The sequence below is a fragment of the Biomphalaria glabrata genome, chromosome 7 (genome assembly GCF_947242115.1).
Source record: "Biomphalaria glabrata chromosome 7, xgBioGlab47.1, whole genome shotgun sequence".
Taxonomy (NCBI): Eukaryota; Metazoa; Mollusca; class Gastropoda; family Planorbidae; genus Biomphalaria; species Biomphalaria glabrata.
The window spans coordinates 42,434,272-42,458,900 of record NC_074717.1 but is presented as its reverse complement, the minus strand read 5'-3'; the positions used below and the strand labels follow the sequence as shown (position 1 = coordinate 42,458,900).

Here is a 24,629-nt window from a genome sequence, read left to right as displayed (position 1 = left end):
CATATATTTGATTAAAATTTGAAATGAATAGACTTAATTATGTATGTTCATGTGTTAGAATATAAATTAGATCTTGAGGTAGACATAGATCTAGATCTAGACTAATCTAGAGTTAAAAATTGGCTTTTATAGAGTTAATTCTGTGCTGCGTGAAGGCTTTGCTCTGCGCATGCGTGACCTTTTTTCATGAATGAATTGTTGTGGGCTAATTTAATCTGACTTCAACAATGTATCAATTATTACTTAACATTAGCCAAAAAACATTATTAATTAAATATACTTCATAACAACATTCAGTTCTATAAAATAAGACTTTATTAACCACTGGGAAATCCGTCCAGTCTTCCTAACATAACGCCATGTTGGTCTCTCGTTCGCCTAAGTCTACTACGTCATTAGTCTGTCTTACTATGTCTCTACTTTTACCGTCGCTAAAACAATACACAATATATTTATCTAACAAAACTAACCTACTCTCTAAACTAGTACATTACATAATATAGGCCTATCTCAACACGGCTACGCAGCTTTTGCGAACAGCGAACGAATGTATTAAAAATGCTATAGAAAAACAAATTTGAATGTTAATTTGATTAAAATATGAAATGAATGGACTATAATTAGTATGTTCATGTGTTAAAGCATAAAACTATCTTTGCGAAAAGCAGTTATATATATATATATCATCATAGAGTTCAATAAGAGTTTTAGACCTAGGCCTAGGAATAGACTCAGTAGAGAGATGTGTTAATGTGTAACCATTTGGTAATGTCTAATGAAAGAATGTGCATCGGGATATCTAAATTCGCAGATATAAATAACGAATTAATGTAAAAATGGTTTTGAAACACAAATTTGAAGGTTAATTTTATTAAATAATGAAATCAATAAACTATATTTTGTATTTGCATGTGTCCAAAAAACCCACTAAAAGGGCAAAGTTTAATTCTTAAAATTAGATATATATCTAAATCCTTTCGAACATTTCTGCCAAGTTTTATCAATATTGGTCAAGCGGTTTTTATACGGGGACATACATACATACATACATACGTCAAACATTCTCCTTTATATAATAGATTTGACAACACCGAGACTAAGGACAAAAAAAAAAATCAAGTTTACCTTTTATCAGTTCTATTAGTGTGCTTTCATTTTGATTTTCATCAACCTTTGGGCTCAGAGGTTGGTCAAAAACAATCTCACCGCTTAGGCTGACCTTTCTCTCGGTGGGGCCTTCCAGTGGAGGAAATACGCTCAACCTGGACATAGACAGATAGTTTTGTTGGATTATAATTTTGTTTTCAGGATGACAGATGATATGAAGGTCATCTGGTGGGCAGATGATATAAAGGTCATCTGGTGGGCAGATGATATGAAGGTCATCTGGTGGGCAGATGATATGAAGGACATCTGGTGGGCAGATGATATGAAGGTCATCTGGTGGGCAGATGATATGAAGGTCATCTGGTGGGCAGATGATATGAAGGTCATCTGGTGGGCAGATGATATGAAGGTCATCTGGTGGGCAGATGATATAAAGGTCATCTGATAGGCAGATGACTTAAAGGTCATCTTGTGGGCAGATGACATAAATGTCATCTGATGGGCAGATGATATGAAGGTCATCTGGTGGGCAGATGATATAAAGATCATCTGTTTCTGCGGTTAACGAGGGAGTCGTGAGGCCATCACAAAGACGAGCCGCGTTTACTTTAACTCAGCAGATGTCAGGTACCCTTTAGAGCTGCGTGGACTCAAGGGCGCCCTAACGTTACCGAAATTAAAAATGTCATTCTTTGACATGATTCAAACCCGGACTATTTTTTTTCAAAAGTCAAGCGCTTTACCACTCAGCCATAGAGCCTCCTATGACGAACGTATAAGCCATTTATTTCTGGAATGCGCCATGGGGAGAAAACTCTTGTGCTGCAACGCAACAGAGAAGCAATAGAAGTTCCCGGACACAATTATTTTTAAAGCATAGCCAAAATAAAAAGTTTTAAAGTTAGAAACTTTGACAATAGCCATCAGAAAAAATCGGCCCCCCGAAGTAGTCCTGGATTCGAACACGGGACTTTCGGTTCCAAGTACTTTACCCATCAGCCACAGCGTCTTCCTATAATCATTTAGCGTACACCTATATTTTTTAAAATAATAATTATTATTTGTATCATTATTATTACATTCAAAATTAATAACATGTTACATGTAATGAAGAGAAACCAAAAAAAGATTTATTCTTCTAACAAAATTAGATAAATTGGCAACACGAAAAAAAAATAATTCTTGACCTACTTTAAGTTACATTTGTGTACAACTTATTTCCCCTAGCTAATAAAAAATTAATATCTTCACTGTTATTTGTCATACAAATTAGACATAGATCTAGGATCTAAAATATCATGATGTCCAATTTTTATTTTCGCTTCTAGTTTCTGAGATATAAACCGGACTGACGAACGGACGGACAGACAGGCCACACAAAACCAATAGCTTCTTTTCCCCTTGGGGGTGTTATAATGAAATCGTAAAGGTCAATCACACTGTACGGAAATTAACTACAGAAAATTAGAGTATAAAATTAAATATTAAAAGATTATAAATATGACCAGCATTGTGTGCATATATAGGCTAATAATTAAATTTTGATATTAAAAACTGACACCAAAAATTTGAATAGAAACGCCAAAAAAATTATGAACAACTTTTAATTAATTCTTTTTGCTTGAATTCGATGAAGTTGAAAATTTGCTTACTTTCTGATCATTGGTACATTCACTGATTGTACTGAGCCTTTTCTCTCGTTCTCGTGCTTATGATGACCATTAGAGCGGTCAGTGTGGTCAGTTATATCTTTGCTTCCTTGACCTTCTACCTCTAATACTATTTTAGGTACTGACGACTTTTTCTCGGAGGTACTGTATTGAAGATTATAGATCAATCGTTTAGTTAAATTATATATATATATATATATATATATATATATATATATCTTAAATATCTATCTATCTATCTATCTATCTATCTATCTATCTATCTATCTATCTATATATATATATATATATATATATATATATATATATATGTATATATATATATATATATATATATATCTTTATATATATATAAAGTACTCAAAATCACACACACATTAATAGTACTAAATTTATCCTATACTCTTAAGCGAGCAATTCTTGTATGTATGTATGTATGTATGTATGTATATTTATATTTATATATATATATAAATTTTATTTCGAAAACGGCTCTAACGATTTTCTTTAAAAGTTCACGGTATGTGCATAATAGTGAGAAAAAAATTCTCAACTCATTGGCCACATCGGGAAAACTCGAGGTCGACCGTTATATCGGTTTGAAAATGCCTCATTATCGAAAAATTAATTTTGGCTAGAATGTTTTATGAATGAAAATTTTCCATGACGTAAACGGGAAAAACGCTGCTTACGTCACTAGGCTTATCGCAGTACACTAAAATATTTCTTTGCAAACAAGAACAAGTTTTAAAGAACCATTAGACCTAATTAAACATTTGCGCACCATCTTACTGTAGATTGATTTATTATAGAACTATGAAAGAAAAGTAATGAAATTAAATGTGCCGATGTATGATTAGTTATTGTGTTTTAAGTGCTTAATAAATTGTTTACTCTTTAATTGCGTAGAGTGGTGTAGATACATTTTACATTGTTGTTTATTTTGCTGGTGACCTCCAGCTGTCTCGTCCTAAAGCCACATGCAACCAGGTGCTCTCTTCTATGTCAGCTAAGGCAAGTTGGCGCCTAAACTGGTCTTTTAAGCGTTACGGTGTTACGTCGACTACTTTTTAGCTCACCAAAAAAGACTGCCTTTGGCATACGTTCGTCTGAGATTCGTCTCCCATACAGGATACTGCTCTGTCCAGCGTAACTGTCGGACTTAAAGAATTCCATCTATACAAAGGACGCGGATACACATTTGAGACCAAAATAAAATCTGCTGCCGAGGACAGACGCAGACGCTAAAAGAAAATCTTAATCGATCAACGCGGACAATGGTTATGCTTGCCCTGTATGTGGCAAAATATGTAGGTCACAGCTGCAATCCTCATTAATTTTTGGACTCGAAGACAAGCCTTATTATTATTATTATTTTGCTGGTGAATTATTACCATGTGTTCATGCTTCGGTGTCTACTGTCCTGTACCAAAACAAAGGAAATGGTCATAACACAGCTTCTCTGCGCTTTACTTGCGAACTTCTTATAGTCCCACAGTCAGGCTGGGCAGGGCACGTATCCCGTATGGGGGACGAACATATTTTTCGGCGTAACAGAGGTGCCCCACGGAAACGTTTCTTTAGAAAACTAATGCAATGATTTAAGCCTATTAAGAAAAAATTTGCCATTTTACTTTGTCACAAAGTGCCTATTTTACCCTATAACGTAGAGATTTGCGTCACTTGATGTTTCGTACTAAAGCCATAATGAATGTATACTAATTCCATAATTAAATGTCTGAACGTAACCATCTGAGAAGTAACACTGCAAAGACTTTCTTCCAAGCCAATAATAGTAGGCCTACAATAGTTTTACGCAAAAGATGGATTGTAAAACTATAAGACGGATGTGAGATGTGGTTGGTCTAGACTATAGGAGGACTTAAGAGACTTTATATTTAATCGCCATGTGCAATTACATTTAGAACTAACAGAACACTAAAGCAACTCTTCAGATTAGTAGTCTTTATCTGATCGTTCATTTTCGTAATTACAACAATAGCCCAATAGTTTTACGCGAAAGAAGCAATGTAAAACGTTAAGACGTGAGCTGTGGTTTTCTATAGACCTACTGTTGGGGGGACTTTCTATTCAAATCGCCATGTACTATTACATTGAGAACTGACAGAACGAAAAAGCTACTCTTCGGATTGAGTCTTTACCCATCGTTCATTTTCGTAATTACAACAATATTCCCAAAATGACTTCGGGTATATATCCTTCCTTCACAAATTATTTATCCGAGCGAGGCTCGGTCACCTGATATTTAATCATTAGCACATCATTATATATATATATATATATATATATATATATATATATATATATATATATTATATATACTTGTAAGGCATCATGGGAAATGAAAAGGCAGATATGCTATCAAAGGCAGGTTCATCTATGGAACAACCAGATAGACCTGTTAACTACCTCACCCTAAGGTCAATGTTAGTCAACAATCACAAAGAGGAGTGTCTCAACCAATGGGCATCAGGAAACACAGGCAGAGCCTTGTACAAAGAAATGACTAGGCCTAACAAACTGGACAGTATTAACTTCCTCCCCCGCAAAGAACAATCTACAATTTTCCAACTAAGAACAGAACACAAACCTCTATTAAATTACCACCTGAACTAAATAAACTCCACACAACTTCCCTTTTCAGACACTGCGCTCATCTCTTTGAAACTGTAAACCATATCCTCTTTGAATGCCCCTCCCTAATCCACCTGAGGCAGACCCTACTTCCACTACAGGCCAACATAACCACCACTGTACGACAGTGCTGAACAACTGAAGAAAACAGCACTCTTTTTTTCCTTGGCACAGTCTGCAAAAGAGCTCACAGCTCAGCAGCAATAAAGCTGGCTAAAACAGCGGTTCTCAACCTTTTAAGCTCGGCGACCGCTTTTTACAATTCCTCACTTTGCCGCGACCCCCCCCCCCCTTTACACACACACAGCAATAGAAGAGATAGACAATAATAATCCATATTTTCGATGGTCTTATGCTACCCCTGACAGATCGTCAATCGACCCCCAAAGGGGGCTAAGAAGAAGAAGAAGAAGAGTACTTGTAAAGACAGGAGTGATTCCCCTTAAAAGGTTCTATAAGGTCATGCAAAGTGTGTTTAGTTGCCACTTGCTTCTGTGTTACCAGCTTGGCCTCAGGTCAACACAGCCACTCTTAAGGCTTAGGCTTAAGGCCAACACAGCCACTGTCAAGGCTTAGACTTTAGGCCAACACAACCACTCTTAAGGCTTAGGCTTCAGGTCAACACAGCCACTCTTAAGGCTTAGGCTTCAGGCCAACACAGCCACTCTTAAGGCTTAGGCTTCAGGCCAACACAACCACTCTTAAGGCTTAGGCTTCAGGTCAACACAGCCACTCTTAAGGCTTAGGCTTCAGGTCAACACAGCCACTTTTAAAGTATAGGCTTCAGTCCAACACAGCCACTCTTAAGGCTTAGGCTTCAGGCCAACACAGCCACTTTTAAAGTATAGGCTTCAGTCCAACACAGCCACTCTTAAGGCTTAGGCTTCAGGTCAACACAGCCACTTTTAAAGTATAGGCTTCAGGCCAACACAACCACTCTTAAGGCTTAGGCTTCAGGCTAACACAGCCACTCTTAAGGCTTAGGCTTCAGGCCAACACAGCCACTTTTAAAGTATAGGCTTCAGGCCAACACAGCCACTCTTAAGGTGTAGGTGTACTACAGAGAGGCCACCTTCTTTTCAAATTTTTATTTTGGTTTTGCATTCTCTTATTACCTCACTATTAGGACCTTACTAACACATCATTAGCAAACACCAATTGGAAATAATTAACACACCACTAACACACTTTTAATGTGCTGTAGATTCCAATAGTCCAGTGGGACAGCACAGCACCACGCGAAACTTTAAAACAGCTAAGATAACTTTATCTTTACGCTACGACTTTGATGAAAATTCCTTGAAATAAATAATTTATTAAAGATTTTATTTATCATGAGTATTGAAGATAGGTATCACAGACTTTCTATTGACAATAATAAGTAACAATAAAAATGCACTTGTAAACCTTGGTTTCTCTTCTTTCTCTTCCAGTACACCACCAGTGTATGCTCTTCTCAGCGCTCGAAGTTTATCCTTTTCAGAAACCAAGGACTTCGGAAACAACAGCAGTGGAAAAGAAGTTACAACAAGGCCGGCTCCACACACTAAGAAAGCCAACCACCAGGCTGCGACAAATCGGCCATCCTTTGTATCCATGTCTGTCTCTTGATAGTGAAAAAAAAATTATAATTATTGCTAAAGATCCTATAAATTGTTATTGCTAAAGATCTTATAAATTGTTATTGCTAAAGATCCTATAAATTGTTATTGCTAAAGATCCTATAAATTGTTATTGCTAAAGATCCTATAAATTGTTATTGCTAAAGATCCTATAAATAGTTATTGCTAAAGATCCTATAAATTGTTATTGGAATATTCATTTAGAACTATGATAATATTTATAAGTGGTTTAGACTTTAGAAACTGTGTAAAGAAAATAAACTGGAAATAATATTGAGATTTATATACATAGCGATTTGGGAAAGGGGAGGTAGAACTTTGAATTTATTTATTCTCTGAATAAAAATCTCAAACTTGATGACTAAATTTTGGGTGACGAAAATATTTTAAAGTTTCTTGTTAATTTAATAACGATTTAAACCTACTTTTCAAATCGATTGGTATCTCTGTAAGAAAACCATTGAGCTCTGTGCCAAGAGGTCCAGACATACCATCAATTAGGAAACGAAGACCTAAAAATTTGAAAAAAAAAAAGTAAAATAGACATACATATATGAGTAAAGACACTACTAACTTTACAGTGTGAGTTTATTGAGTTTTCGTGCTACGAAAGCGAGTTCACATCATTCTGGTCTTCATGATACTACAATAAATTTGGTTTGGTTTGGTGCACTTTGACCTTCACAATACATGTTGATGACAGTCGTTGACTTGTAGCTTCAAACAGCAGTTACAACTAAACTGATGAAGGCATATTTCTTTCTTAATAAATAAACTTTTAAAAACTTGAACAAACTTCTATTGTGAACAAAAAATCAGTATAACTTTTACTACATTGTTGTTGTTTTTTTTTTTTTTTTACAGATTTTAAATGTTAAATCTCTAATTGTAGTGAAATGACTTTATATAAAACACAAGCTAACTGATAACAAAAACACGTCTTTATTCTTTCATGTCTCTAGATCGTCTTTCGTTCTTAACATCAGAATCTCTCTTAATTTCCACTTTCTTTAAGGCCAACAATAAATGCTCCCTTTTATCATTATCCCCCTTTGAAACAGACTCAAACCATAACAGTACACTAGTTTGTTTAGCATGCTGGCTGAGTGGTAGAGCGCTTGGATTTCCAACAGAAGGGCCTCGTGTTCGAATCATGAGATTCTTAATCTCGAGATTTATAGGACGTCTCTAACTTCACACATTTATAGGAAGTCCCTAACTAACACATGTATAGGACGTCTCTAACTTCACACATTTATAGGACGTCTCTAACTTCACACATGTATAGGACGTCTCTAACTTCACACATTTATAGGACGTCTCTAACTAACACATTTATAGGACGTCTCTAACTTCACACATTTATAGGACGTCTCTAACTTCACACATTTATAGGACGTCTCTAACTAACACATTTATAGGATGTCTCTAACTTCACACATTTATAGGGCGTACACATTTATAGGACGTCTCTAACTAACACATTTATAGGACGTCTCAAACTAACACATCTATAAGACGTCTCTTACTAACACATTTATAGGACGTCTCTAACTTCACACATTTATAGGACGTCTCTAACTAACACATTTATAGGACGTCTCTTACTAACACATTTATAGGACGTCTCTAACTTCACACATATATAGGAAGTCTCTAACTTCACACATTTATAGGACGTCTCTAACACATTTATAGGACGTCTCAAACTAACACATCTATAGGACGTCGCTTACTAACACATTTATAGGACGTCTCTAACAAACACATCTATAGGACGTCTCTTAATAATACATTTATATGACGTCTCTAACTTCACACATATATAGGAAGTCTCTAACTTCACACATTTATAGGACGTCTCTAACTAACACATTTATAGGACGTCTCAAACTAACACATCTATAGGACGTCGCTTACTAACACATTTATAGGACGTCTCTAACAAACACATCTATAGGACGTCTCTTAATAATACATTTATATGACGTCTCTAGCTTCACATATCTATATTACGTCTCTAACTAACACATCTATATGACGTCTCTAACTTCACACATCTATAGGACGTCTCTAACTAACATATCTATATGACGTCTGTAACTAACACATCTATATAACGTCTCTAACTTCACATACTTATATGACGTCTCTAACTTCACACATCTATATGACGTCTCTAACTTCACACATTTATAATGGGTATCAAACATCAGTTGGGAAGAGGAATGTTTTGCCGTTATGCTGGTCACATGAGACCCTTGTTAACCGTCGGCCATAGAAACAGATAACATTTTCATTCTCCGCTGATAAATGTACTTTTTTTATTCTTATTGCACTTTGACTTACGTAAACTTTATTGATTCTCCATAATTCTATAGCTTTCTTAATGCACTGTGACCTTTCTGATACTATACACGCTAAGTGTGCTCTAATATCCATGATACTAGATCTTAAACCAAGCCGTGATAATCGCACATTCCACCTAATCGAGCTATCCCCGTTTGTATACCTCGTTATACAATGAAATTCCGTTATGTTTTATTGGTATTATGAACACTGTGTTAGTTTCATAATGAGTGTCATAATGAGTGTCAAGTGAAATCTCTATAGTTCTAAATGTTCAGTAAACATATTATAGACTGAAATAGTAAAAAAAATTGACCTAGAAAAAAATCACTGACCTAGAAAAACATCACTACTCTAGAGAAAACATCACTAACCTAGAAAAAAATTGATCTACAAATAAAAAAAAAACTAGCTTAGAAAATAAATATCACTAACCTAGAAAAAAATTGATCTACAAATAAAAAAAAAACTAGCTTAAAAAATAAACATCACTGACCTAGAAAAAAATCACTGACCTAGAAAAAAATCACTGACCTAGAAAAACATCACTACTCTAGAGAAAACATCACTAACCTAGAAAAAAATTGATCTACAAATAAAAAAAAAACTAGCTTAGAAAATAAATATCACTAACCTAGAAAAAAATTGATCTACAAATAAAAAAAAAACTAGCTTAAAAAATAAATATCACTGACCTAGAAAAAAAGACATCTTTGTTTTGTCCAGCATATTGTCGTCCACGTATACAGACGGGAGGTAGTAAGTGTGGAAAGACTCCGTGACACTTTTTAAAGTTAAAACTACCATTACCAGAATAAGTGCAGCATGACTTATCTGAGAAATGAGAAAGGTCTGAATTTAAAGTCAGGTGTGGCAAAATGTACCTATAGAAGTAACTAATAAGAGTGTTAGAAAAAAAGAAAAATATTTTTAAATGGTTCTTTAAAAAATAATATTATAAAATAAGAAAAACGCACTGTAACTGCCACACCTCCCATTACTGTAAGATTAATCTCCCCTTTTATTTATAAAAACTAGCCAGATCTGACCCGAGGCCCGCGGGCCTTAGTTTGTGTATGTCTGATCTACTGGATTGAATTTAGATCTGATCTAATTTAGAGAATGTTCCCTTCATATTTTTTACTTTGCCACGAAAATAAAAGCAGGCCTAGAGTATGAAAATGGGTTTACCCGTTCAGCCGACAGATTCATATTCAATATAAATTTCTGTGAAAACGGGTTTACCCGATTTATTAAAAAGTTTCGTTATTTCAAAGAGATACAAATAGGTCAATTTTGGGGGCCCTCCTGTTGTGCGAGGGACATAAAACATAAACTACGGTCTCCGACATGATCTAAGGAACTTGTGTGCCACGTTTTATCAAGAGTGGTCAAACGGTTGTGATTCTTACTTGGAACATACATACATACGCCTTACTTTCTGCTTTATATATTAGATAATGAACTGGTTAATGTATTCTGATTGATTCATTCGTTATCATCCACAATGAATAATCGTGTACAGTGTTCAACGTGATCCGAGAATGGAAAGTGGGAGAATTTATTACAAAACAGACTGTGAGTTGATATAAGCTTTCTAATAACTTGACATTTATAATGTAGGCGCAGAAAGAAGAAAAAAAAATGATGCGCGTAGCAATATGAAAAGGGTAGAGTTATCTTCGCTTACTTCTTTTTCGTTGGTATTGGGTGATAAGGTTGTGCCGTTTGCGGTCTCATTTATAATTGTGGCACCACACATGTACTTGTCACTTTCGTGGGAACCGTTACTTTGATTCACGTAGCTCCTGAGAAAAAAAAGTGTTTGTTTTTTTTAAATCATAGACTAGCAGAAGTTCCCGTCATGATCAGATGATGGTTAGGCTTATTTCTTATTTAATCAACTTAAATGAAAATAGGTAATTACGAAAATTGCAATGAATCATAAAATAAAATAAAGACACCGCGATCTATAGGGCAGATGATGTACAAGTCACGTGTTTATATGGACGATGGATTACGAAGGTGACATGTGGCCAGAAAAATGACCAACGACCTTTATGTCAACTAATGTCAGGTACCCAGGTGGACTCAGGTCAGTCGTAAATTTCCGATATTAAAATTCCTAGTTGTCACCAATAATCCATACCCGAGATCAATTCGTTCAGAACTTATGTTTGTAAAATGTTTTACATATTTCGGATGTTCCTTCAGAGTTGAAGATAGTTTACTTCCTAGTCCAAACCTCCCGCAGGACAACGGGGGATGGGAGCGGGCAGGGTTTGAACCCTGACCATCGATAAATCCAAACGACAATCCAGCGCGCAAACCGCAAGACCAGGCAGCCATCCCCTAGCCACCACGCTTTCGTAATATGATTTTTTTTTTTTTTTAAGTTCTGGTGCCAGGACACAAAATATATATATAATTGAGAAATGATATATCAAATGTGTATAGCTGCAAGATCAACTACAATCCAGCAGTCAATTTCACGTTCACAAAATCTGAGCCATTTTAACGTAAATTTCAGATTAAATTAAATAGGTCGCAAAACCAGGGGAGGTAACACTACACAACTCTTGGAGATTTCTGAAATAAAATAATTGTACTCACAAAACCGGAAGTGTATATGGATCAGCCAATTGCAAAATGGCTGGAGCAATGAGTAGCAATCCCTGGATGATACCAGCGGTCCCAATCACCACAGGAATGTGGGCTTTCTAAATGAAAGAAAATTAATACATTTTTCAGCCTGCTTAATAGACATCTATTTTTGTTTTTAGGCTGAGAGACCCATTCCATTATACTCTCATTTGAACATGAAATCCCGAGCCTACTGATTTACTTATTGACCACCCCTCTTTAATTGTTCAGTGAATGTCACATAACCATGGGCGAACTACTAAAAAATATCGCCACAAAAAGAAGCTAATTATGTGACACTTCACAGTGAACTATAACGAAGTAAATGTATAAAAAGATCCAAGCATTAATAATAATAATAATGATAATAATAATAATAATAATCTGTATTGTCCGTAAGGAAATTTGTCTTACAATTTGGGCATTTCAGCAAACAAAACATTATAACTATAAAAAAAATGTACATTCACAAAAGACTCACTCTTAATTTACATGTGAAAAGTTCATATCAGATAGTTTCTATTTAAACATTTGATTGCCAGGGGTACAAAAGAGTGTCTTGTGTCTGCTTGTCTTTGTTATCTGTGTCTTGTATCTCTTTTGTGATGGTAAAATCGCAAAATCCTGACCCAAAGGGTGATTTTTTATTTCTAGATTCTTTTTAGCCTTTTTATGGATGTTTGTCTCAACAGCTGCTCAAATGGAGTTTGTTTTTCCCTAACCAATTGACTTTTAGATGTAAAAATAAAACATAGACAAAGAGAACTTACTCGTGTGAAATGACCCGCAAACAAAATTGTAGCGATAAGTCCAACTCTAGAAGCAGTCTCGAAAAATCCTGCGTATGTGTTGTTGATATTGAATTGTTTCTCCAGAGACTCCAACTGATATAGGCCAAACATAAATAATGGTTTAATGAGTTTTTTTTAATAGATCGTTAGTTCATTATTTGGTTAATATTAAAATATTATGTGAAAGGAAGCACCAAAGTAAACAATTACAAATATGACGATAATTAATTGCGTAATAATAATTTAAAAAAATAGCAATGAGGCTATACATTTTCTGAAGGCTAATATTGACTTCAGAAAGAGCATAATACTAGCTTCCTTGATATTAAATTATTTCTTGAAAGGTAATATACTGACCTCATCAAGTCTAATGCTGACTTCCAAGTTGACTTCCTAAAAGCCTAATACTGACCTCATCAAGTCTAATGCTGACTTCCAAGTTGACTTCCTAAAAGCCTAATACTGACCTCATCAAGTCTAAATCTAACTTCCTTAAGTCTAGTACTAACCTCTTGAAATGCAATACTGACTTCCTCAAGTATAATACTGACTTCCTATTTATCTTCCAAATGTGTAAACCTGAGTCCTCAAAAGTAATACAGTAATACTGACATGCAGAGTTCTATATATAGACTTTCTGATCTTTAATGCTGACCTCCTGAACACTAATATTGACTTACTGATCTCTAATATAGACTTCCTGACTTCAGATTGACTTACTGGTCTCTAATATAGACTTCCTGACTTTGATATTGACTTACTGATCTCTAATATAGACTTACTGACTTGTAATAATGACTAACTGATCTTTAATATAGACTTCCTGACTTGTAATATTGACATACTGATCTCTAATATAGACTTCCTGACTTTGATATTGACTTGCTGTTCTCTAATATAGACTTACTGACGTCTGATATTGACTTACTGATCTCGAATATAGACTTCCTGACTTTAATATTGACTTACTGATCTCTAATATAGACTTCCTGACTTCTGATATTGACTTACTGATCTCTAATATAGACTTCCTGACTTCTGATATAAACTTACTGAACTCTAATGCTGACGTGTAGAAGTCCGCGAGTAACAATAATTAAATAGCCAAAAATATTAATTGACGCAGAAGACCAACACCACCTTTGTTAAACTCTGTTGGGCATAGATCTAAGACAGTAGTTATAATAAACTCTCTAAAAATCATTTTTAAACATAATTTTGCGGTCATCTTTCAATTACTAAGTTTAACTCACACTGACCGCTAAAGTCACACTAACCTGGACAGAAACTATTTTCTTGGACATATACGCAAACAGACTTGACAGTCCCACAGCGACAGAGAATGTGTACAGATTGGAAAACCATGATCCCAAAACAGTGCTTCGAAATTTCCAGATGCCGCAAGACAAGTCCACTGTGTCGTCTGCCTCGTCAATGTCGCTGTCGGGGTCCTTGGTTGCTTTCCAATCGTCACCCGAAACATGCACGTCTTTTGGAAGCTGTTAAATATTTGAAACTTGCGTTTACGCTTTATAAAACAAGCAAAAATGAAGAAAATTGGTCATAACTCAAAGAGCAGGATCTGCTAAAAATCTAAGGAAGATGTACATGTAGACCAACACATTTGTATAAGACAATGGACCTCATTCACCAATCGTAAACAAACAACATTTAGTCACGTGATCTTATTGATAAAACAACGAAAAAAACTGTCACGTGACAACCATCATGAATTAAATATGAGATCGTAAATTATATAGAAGAGATAGAGCACCACGTGGCTTAATGTTGTTTGCTTACGATTGGTGAATGAGGTCCATTCCTCTCGTACAAATCGGATGACCGTTCCGTTAGAGAGGTCATTTTACGCTTAACAAATAATACACAATCGTGTTGTAGAACTGTCTCCGCCTTACTGACATTTTTTTTCACGTGCGAACTTGCGACATTTTTGTTTATGTTGCATCGCGTAAATGACCTCATTTGAGTGTGTTAGTGTGTTTAGGGTCAAAGGTGTTTTTTTAGATTTCTTGATTTAGAGATTTAGGATGGGTTTCCTTTTTGTGTTTGTGGATCAGTGGATGTGAATTCGATTTGGATTATTGTAAAAGTATTTCTTTTGCCTGCATTTTTGGACTCATTGAAATTGTATTGTGCTCTAACGAAAAGTCTGCAATCAGAGTGATGGCGGGGCCGGAAAATCGGTGAGTTCATTTTTTTTTTGTTCAACAACCCCACGTCAAAATAACTGACTAAACAAAACTGGAACATTTTATACCCCTCCCCCCTTTTTCGAATAAGTTTCTGCTAAATAAAATCTATAAATCTACACACACTATATACAATTCTTATGATAGGTTTATTTATCCAGTTGTCATAGACCCACTACAACAACATGAGCTTCAATAAACAAATGATTTTATTAGTCTCTATTTATGTTCTTTACTCCAGCCACTTGTTCTCTTAACTGACTTCCTTTTACACACAGTCCTGACACACTGCTGTTCACTCAACCATGTACACTCAAGGTCCACTGGTCATTTCATACACAGGCACACACACTGCACTACCAGCCACTCCAAACACATACACTTACTATCACACCATTCTAATAAGACGGTGCGCTATAAGGTCTTGTACGCTATAAGGTCTTGTACGTCTAATTATTCATTGAAATCTTTAATAAAGACAGTGGGTATAAAGATAAAGATTGTCTTGACCAAACTTAAATTTAGAAAATATTTCGAAAACTTGAAATGGAGAAACTACAGATATCCAAATGTTGCCAATTAGCTAGTAATTAATTTCTCAAAGATGTACATTAATGGTAATAGGAAAATCGTTAGAGCAGTTTTCAAGAATCGTATCCAACAATTTGCCATCCAGGTCTCAGTTTCCCTGAAGAAGTTGTCAGCTGAGAGCAGTAATTGCAAAAAGAAAATAGCATAAGATATTAAACTCATACATTTATCTTCTTCTTATCTTATCTTATATAATACAGACGTTACTTCAAAAAAAAAAGAATATGATTACGTCTTATGCGTCATGCATTCAGTCATGCATATTAACCAATGACTTAAATTCTGACAAGTCACTGGTTTTCCTGGCAACCCATTCCACGCTCTAATAGCACTAGGGAAGAAGGAGTATTTGTACAAATTTGTCCTAGCATATGGAACGAGGAATGCGCCTTTATATTTGTGTCTTTTTGAGTAGTTTATAAGGTTTTGTATTTGAAGATTATGGTTCATTAATTATGTATAATTGGTACTTTACTTTTAAGTATTCTACCCTGAAGGCTTTTGAAATTTAGTGATTTTACTAAAGGTGTTACATTTATCTATCCTGAAGGCTTTTGAAATTTAGTGATTTTACTAAAGGTGTTACATTTATCTATCCTGAAGGCTTTTGAAATTTAGTGATTTTACTAAAGGTGTTACACTAATCAATTGTGAAAATTTGCTTGTTATTTATGTTGCAAGACTAAATACTTTTACATAAGAAGATTGTTAGAATGTGCTGCAATTTGTTTGAATATGGTATCTATTTAATGTGGCCTCTCGTGTCTCGGAAGACAACGGATGCGCCCAGGAGAGTCACCGGCTTTGGTTTCGTCTTGAGACGGGGCAGAATCTGATGTGACTGATCAAGCCAATGCTGTAGCGGCAAAGTTTGCCACAGTTCGTGCATGTATATGCATCTGACCTAGGACTAGCTGACAGGGCAGCTTTCTTCTTCTTTCTCTTGACTGAAGCAGCTTCGTTTCTTTTGCTCTCGGCGAAGTTCGTACCAGCACGTACAGTTTGTCTCCATGCTGTCCGGTCTTGGGCTATCTCCTCCAACAGACTTTGTTCGTTGCCAGTGGTTCTCGTGTCTCGCTTACAGACATCTCGATTAGTCTTGGGTCTGACTCCCTCTGCAAGCTCAGCGTATATAATGTCTTGGCAGAACGAGTTTACCCAGAATCGCAGTGTGGCTTTCGTGCAGGTAGATCAACAATAGATATGATCTTCTCCCTGCGACAGCTACAGGAGAAAAGCATAGAACAAAAACAATCACTCTTTACAGCTTTTATTGACTTGACCAAGGCGTTTGACCTTGTCAGCAGAACCGGCCTGTTTGCTGTATTAGTGAGAATCGGCTGTCCAAACAAGCTACGGAAACTAGTGTCAGCTTTTCATGAAAACATGCAGGGCACCGTACAGTTTGACAGCTCCACCTCTAGGCCATTCTCCATCAAGAGCGGAGTAAAACAAGGATGCGTTCTGGCTCCAACACTATTCGGCATCTTCTTTCAGTTGTACTCAACAGCGCTTTTAAATCCCTGGAAGATGGAGCATATATCCATAGTAGATCTGATGGAAAGCTATTTAACCTGGCACGCCTTAAAGCCAAAACGAAGAGACGGCGTATCTTGATTAGAGAACTTCGTTCGTCGATGATGGGGCACTCATAATTTCTATTTACTGTTTATCAATTTAAGTTACATCAGAGTTCCATTTTTCAGATTTCTAGTTTTGTTTCATTTAACCTACAAGTGCAGTGATAACGTTACTGTATTCTCTTGAGTAGTTAAATCGCACTTCCAGGTATATAGGCAGACGATATCAAACGTATTGTAACAGATTGCTTACTGTTACTCTGCTAAAACGTCTCTATTCACATTTACGGACATTCTTAAAATGACCACATCTAACCAGATTTCATCTTGAGACCACTCGTTTCGAAATGTAAAGGCTTTGCTAATCAGATTAAAAAAAAAAAAACTTTTCCGATAAATACTAGAGACCATGGGCTTCGATTAGGGAAATCATGGATAAGTGCATGGTTTAACAAGACCACGCAAATCCAAATGTGACCTACATATGTTCCTGCATCTAGTGCGGACAAAGCCGCTGTCGCCGGCAGTTTATTTAGGTTTTCTTTCTTTCTTTTCAATGTGACAGCAAAATAGAATAGCTAGATCTATAATTAGGCTTGTGCCTTCGAGTCGAAGATTAATGAGGAATGCAGTATTTCCCGTGGTTACGCAGCCCCGGTTGTGACCTACATATTTCGCCCTTGTCCGCCAGTGGTCGATTAAGATTTTCTTTTCGCCGACCTCGTCTGTCCTTGTTATATTATCTATTATGATGCAATAACAACACAGCTATTTAAGTAACAACTCAATTGTATTAACATGACAAGAAAGTGAAGAACTAACAGGAGACTTTAAGACACACTAATAACATACTTGAGAACAACATGTGAACACATGGGCATACTGAACAGTAGAACAAGGGAGACTACTAAAAGTAAACAAACAAACACACACGCAACAGTAAGAGACCTTGGCAGCGAATTTTCGTTTGGCTTCAAATGTTTATCCCGCGGCCTTTGTGAGTGACCTCCAGCTGCCTCGTTCTGAGGCCGCATGCAACCAGGTGCTCTCTTCTATGTCAGCTAAGGCAAGATGGCGCCTAAGCTAGTCTTTAAAACGTATCCCTTGGGGCACCTCTGTTACGTCAACCAGCATTTAGCTCACTAAAAAAGACTGCCTTTGGCATAACTGTCGGACCATAAGAAGTCCCTCTATTATGTCCTTACCGACTTTTGCAAGGACATCGTTGTTTGTAGTGCTGTCTTGCCACCGTATGTCCATGCTGGAGCGCAAGCATCTTTGGTGAAAGCGCTCAAAAAGTCCTAGTTGCTTTCTGTATAATACTCTATACACGTTATATTTCAGGTTAGTTAGTCCTAGTTCTTCCACTCTAAGCGTATAAAAAAATAAATTCCCATTCTGTTTTAGTATTTGCATTTCTTCTTCTTCGTTCATTCAAAAGAACAAATGTTCATCTCCGCCACCAATAGCGAGCAATTTCAATCTTCTTCCGGCGATATGACAATAAAGTTGTGTAACTCTTGTTCGTCTGTGAGCAGAAAATTACTTTGTCTTATTGATTCCAGGCACAACATCTGTAGTCATTACCACTCAGTCTGAGTCCGGCAGAAAATGACCCCAGGCACGCAATGTTCGGATCAGTCAGCTGAAGACGAACGCTTAATTCTCAATCTCGAGCTATTGGTGAAGATCGATAATAAAGTCCCTATATTACATGTTCTCGATTGAACAACTTTATAGAACTGTACACATGATAAAAAACGCCACTTATAGGCTATGACATACTCAATGCTTTTGTTTCATTATACATGAAAATTGTTGGTTTATTATCTATGATTAGTATTGTCACAATATAAGAAAAAAGTTTTTATAAACTGAAGATAGTTTAAAGGTTCCGATTTTTTTTTTTCAAAAATATATTTATTATTGTGTATTTGTCTGAATAGTTTTGAAGAATTCCCTTGCGCAAGTTAATTATCAAATAGTTAAACCTTTGCTAAACACAAGTGTGTGTAATATTGAATGGGTATATATAAGTGTGATATTGAGTGGGTATATATCTGTTTGTCATATCTCTAATTATACTTATGATACGATTTTTATCTGGAGGTATGATGAACGTAGACCATGGTACGTACAGAAGAGACTTAAGGAAAATGGCGCGACAACTTAACAACTTAACAACGCCATCTTTCAAGTCACGTCAAAACTGGGGAAAACTGCATTCTTTCTGCATTGTTTTTTAGCGGCCCCCGAAAGGAGAAAAGACGCTATTAGTTTTGTGTGAAATGTCTGTCCGTCTGTCCGTCTGACCATCTGTCCGTCTGTCCGTCCGTCCCGTTTAGATCTCGTAAACTAGAAAAGATATTGAAAATCCGACATCACAATATTTTAGACCATTCAAAGTTCTGATGCAACGGTTACTCTTTTTTTTTTTCCTGAAAGCGAAAAATCTAATTTTTAAAATCAGTTATGCAAGCAGTTTTTTAAAGAAAAAAAGCTAATTAGTATGCATTATAAGCTAGACCTAACTTAAAACGAATAGTAATCTTATAAAGTTTATTTTCTTGAACCTTTTTTTTTATATCTTGCTGTATCTTGAGGATTCGAATAAGAGATTGAGCCTTTTCAAAACAATTAAATTATTTATATAAGACTTCAGTTAGGCCTGGAGAGGCGCGGTAGCAGATTGGTAAAGCAATTGTCTTCAGAACCGATGGTCCCGGGTTCGAATCCTGGTGAAGACTGGGATATTCAACTTCGGAATCCTTGGGCGCCTCTGAGTCTACCCAGCTCTAATGGGTACCTGACATTAGTTGGGGAAAAGTAAAAGCGGTTGGTCGTTGTGCTGGCTACATGACACCCTCGTTAACCGTAGGCCACAAAAACAGATGAACTTTACATCATCTGCCCTATAGACCACAAGGTCTGAAAGGGGAACTAGTTAGGCCAGGTTCACATCTAACTTTGCATTCACTTGCACCTATCCTTTGATCTGCCGCACAGTCGGAGCACTACACAAGATCTGTCAACCTTCTTTCTCCATTCTTATCTCTCGTTAGTCTTTGATATAATTTCATTCGGATGTTCATTCTGAAAATATTGAAGCCTGCCTGGGAGGACCACTCCGGGGGCCGATTTTAAGTTTGTGTTTCCACACAAACTGTCTTTGTAACCTTGTTTTTTTTTTTTTTTTGTATTATTATAAAAGAATTGATGAAATTTTGTTTTCGAAGATGTGGATTATCTCATTAGAAACGTCTAGAATACTATTGCGAATTTTTAGCTACAAATAATTAAAATGTCTTCGATTCCAAAGATTTAAGATGAGTGCGGTGTTTCACAGGACCACATATTGATGAAACTATCAAAAAATCAAAGCATTAGGGTTTATTAAAAGAAATATCGATAAATCAAATAAGAATATAAAACTAAAATGTTATTTAACCTTGGTTAGGCCAATAATAGAATATGCATCCTCCGTTTGGGACCCCTCAACTCAAGAAAACATTAAGAAACTGGAACAGACACAAAATAGAGCAGTAAGATTCATAACAAACGAATATTCACATTTGACTAGAGTAACACCTTTAGTAAAATCACTAAATTTAGAAAGCCTTCAGGACAGAAGGCTCAAAAGTAAAGTAGCAATTATACATAAAACACTGAACCATAATCTTCAAATACAAAAACAAAATTTAATAAAATACTCTGAAAGACACAAAGATAAAGGTACATTCCTTGTTCCATATGCTAGGACACATTTGTACAAATACTCCTTCTTCCCTAGTACTATTAGGGCATGGAATGGGTTGCCTGAGCCAGCCAGGAAAACCAGTGACTTGGCAGAATTAAAGTCATTGGTTAATATGCATGACTAAATGCATGACGCGTAGGACGTAATCATCTTCTTTTTTGAAGTAACGTCTGTATTATATAAGATAAGATAAGACCACGAAAAACCAGTTGCGACCTGCATATTTTCCCGCACCTCATGCAGACAAAGCCGTTGTCCGCCGGCGGTCTATATTTAAGTTTTCTTTCCGTCTTCTGCGCCTGTCTTCAATAAAGGCTTTTCTTTGAGTCTCAGATGTTTGCCCCTCAGCTTTTGTGAGTGTTCTCCAACTGTCTTCATCAGAGGACATCTACTGCCAGCTACTTTCCTCTATGCCAGTGAGGGCGAAATGGCGCCTAAGTTGATCTAATATTGCTTGGGGGGGGGGGGCACCTCTGTTACGCCGTCGTCATTTAAGCTCGCTTTAGACTGAGATTATGGCGGAATAAGTCTCTTCACCTAGCAACAAAAATCAATGTTAATACAGCGGCGATTCTCACCACACTTTTATATGGCTCTGAGACCTGGGTGCTCTATTGAAAGCATCTAAGGCTACCTAATTCTACTATGCCAGTGAGGGCGAAATCAATGCTTATGAAGCAGTGGTTCTCACCACTATTTTCTATGGCTCTGAGACCTGGTTGCTCTATTGAAGGCACATATGGCTCCTCGAACGCTTCCAACAAAGGTGCCTTCGCTTATACAGGGCATACACTGGTAAGACTACATTACCAGTAACTGTGTTCTGATGGAGGTCGGTGTGCACAGTATAGAAGCCCTAATTGGCATTCGACAGCTGCGCTGGATTGGACACTTATCAAGCAGAGGAGACGACGGCATGCCAAGGGCGATCTTATTTACAAACAGACATTTTTAAACAGCATTTTTTTTGTGTGAAAAATACCATTGCGTATGTAAATTCGTAAGTTATTTAACAACAAAAATACTCTATAAAGATACATTTAATTATTTTGGCACGTTAGTGTAGTGGTATTTCTATATAAACTACTAATAGGTAAACTAGACATACCTCGTTAGCTGCAAGGCTGCCGCTGTGAGCTACTCCAGAAGAAGCGCTATTATCGTGTCCTGTGTCATGAGAGTTGTTATGGGCTGACTCTTCCTTCAAAGATGTTTTCATTTCAGATTGAGTCATTGTTGTAGTCGCTTTGATCTCTCAACCACCTGAAGGTATTTTATAAAACTATATCACCTACAAAAAATGATGTTTGAATAGCATCCGAAATGTCTGTAAGCAAGGCCGGTGCTAATAAGATTTTGGTATTAGAAAATAAATTTGTCTTTGAATTATATTCATTCTATACAAAGTACAATATCACGATCTAATTAACTTTACGCGCCTTGCGTGTAGCAAATTCCGCGGGAAACCTGTAATATAACTTATAATGGTTTAATGTAATAATAGACACCTAGCATCTGGGCCTATGAAAATGCGGGGCCCACCGCGGCCGCATAGGTTGCAGTAGCCTAAGACCGGCCCTGTCTGTCAGAGCCCTGAAATTATTTAGTAGAGCCTACAACAAACGTATTATATATAAATATGTATATATATATATATATATATATATATATATACGTTTTCAAAATATTTTTTAAAGAAGAGTAATTTAATTTAAACAATTAATACAAATACACAATGCAAACTAATTGAGATAAATAGTTACAATCAACAAACCTGTTAGAGTGCGTCAGTAGCGATTGGCGTACCAGAGTATGACAGAGGTTCCATATTACGACTGATTGATACTTGACATCTTATAGCAAATACTTGACGAGTTTGGCAGAAAGCCAATTAAAGATACCAAAAAACTTTGATGCTAACAGATTTTGAAAGAAAAAAGACAATGCCATCTTCATTGATCACATTTTTTTTTTACGGTTCTCGTAACAGGAAAAGCAGGTCTTAGTTTGTGTTTGTGTAGTCTGTGTGTCCGTCCTGTGTAGGGAAAATCAAATTTCATGTCATTTTGAAGCTTGCAATGTTCTGGTGATAATACTAATGAAGTGGTTTTTTTTTATTTATTATATATGCCTTTTTTTTCATTACACCGTTTATAAAACTCCTTTTTGTCTTATTTTGTGCTTCTCTTTGTCCTCCTGTGAGGTGCAGATGCTTGGTGACCCTTACAAAGACATTCCATTTTGTACCTTGTATCAATGTATTTGACCTTCTACCAGACCGAAAATTGTACCTTGTCAAATTAATAGTGTGATCGCGTACTTTAATTTTTTATTTCTTTTTAATTCATAAAAGTGATACATCTCCAGACACGATGTGGATTGAAAATTGTAAGGTGAATTCTGATCTTTGGATTGAATTAAAAAATAGTCAAGACTTAAGCCATAACAGTTTTATAATCTTCATTGAAAATAACAAACTTACGACGTGAACTAATAATCATTGGTCGTACACTTACTGGGAGTCGGGGTGGGGGTGGGGGGGGTGTGCTGTAAACTAAAACTAAAGTTAATATCACCTTCACCATCACCTTCACCCATCCCTTAGTCTGTTGGACCGCTGGGGAATCTCGCAAGATCCGTCCACCATCTCTTTCTGTTCCTCACTATCCTTTGGATAGAGCCCCTATCAATGTCAGGCACGTCCATTCTTTTATGTTGTCTTCTCATCGGTTTCTCTGTCTGCCTCTTTTTCTTTTTCCTGGTACTGTTCCCTGAAGAAAGGTGTTTGAGAGCACTAAAGACCCTGTAATATGGTCATATAGATTTAGTTTGCGTTGTTTTTTTTTTTTTTACAATAGCCATTAGGTCATCGTTGGGTCCAATCTCTGTAGTAAGCCTGTCTCCAATCACTTTGTTTGTGATTATGTCTTTAAAAGTATGAATGAATGAATTAATATAACGAAAAAAAAAGATATTACCAATAATCCAGAGATAGGACGTATTTTGATTTTACTTTTTTTCTTTTAAGTATCTCTCTTCTCATCTCTGCCTGTGATCTCGTCTGGGTCATCTGAACCCCCCCCCCCCCAGTTTTGTGTCTGAGTTGTTAAAGAAAGATCATTTATTGGTGAGAATTTCAATTTTAAAATAACACAAAAAATAAAATCATGAAGAGAGTGGCAGAGTTGGAGTGGCTAGTGGTTCATATGACTTCAATGGGATTAGAACAACTAAAAAACGAACTCTCAAAGTACTTGACCGATCCACAGGGCATCTTATAAAGGAGGTCAAGATATGTCGATGATCTGCTAGGGACACCCGGTCAAGCTGTTTTAGCAACTCGTAATCCAGTGTTATGAAACTATGGAGCTTGCTTCCCATGACCCCGTCTCAGGAAGGTTCAGGCGTTTACAATCAGGGCCGGCTTTAGGCCACTGCAACTTTTTCGGCCGCATTGGGCCCCGCAATCTGTAGGAGCGGTCCTGTTTTCAGTTATGACCTAAACATGTTTTCAAATCAAATAATATTTATATTTGAATTTTAGTTTTAAAAAATATAGGTATGAGCTTTATCTAAGTGAAAACGGCAATATTTAACATGTTTAAATATAAAGTATAGCGTCTTCCAATCAAATTCTAACTAGAACCTTTCATA

At 36.3% G+C, this 24,629-nt stretch overlaps 1 protein-coding gene across 1 annotated transcript in view; it reads right to left on the bottom strand.

Annotated features, from left to right (window-relative positions):
• LOC106062160 (solute carrier organic anion transporter family member 3A1-like) overlaps positions 1 to 22,872 on the bottom strand; it is a 33,027-nt gene extending 10,155 nt beyond the window's left edge. Inside the window, exons 1-11 of the mRNA XM_056036167.1 lie at positions 22,750 to 22,872; positions 22,084 to 22,238; positions 14,115 to 14,336; positions 12,817 to 12,930; positions 12,017 to 12,123; positions 11,094 to 11,211; positions 10,099 to 10,237; positions 7,480 to 7,566; positions 6,840 to 7,038; positions 2,760 to 2,921; positions 1,126 to 1,262 (exon numbers count right to left, since the gene is read on the bottom strand). Coding sequence (XP_055892142.1) covers positions 1,126 to 1,262; positions 2,760 to 2,921; positions 6,840 to 7,038; positions 7,480 to 7,566; positions 10,099 to 10,237; positions 11,094 to 11,211; positions 12,017 to 12,123; positions 12,817 to 12,930; positions 14,115 to 14,336; positions 22,084 to 22,209 — 1,411 coding nt within the window. The 5' untranslated portion in view covers positions 22,210 to 22,238; positions 22,750 to 22,872. The remainder of the gene's footprint in view (positions 1 to 1,125; positions 1,263 to 2,759; positions 2,922 to 6,839; positions 7,039 to 7,479; positions 7,567 to 10,098; positions 10,238 to 11,093; positions 11,212 to 12,016; positions 12,124 to 12,816; positions 12,931 to 14,114; positions 14,337 to 22,083; positions 22,239 to 22,749) is intronic.
• Positions 22,873 to 24,629: the final 1,757 nt, after the last annotated feature.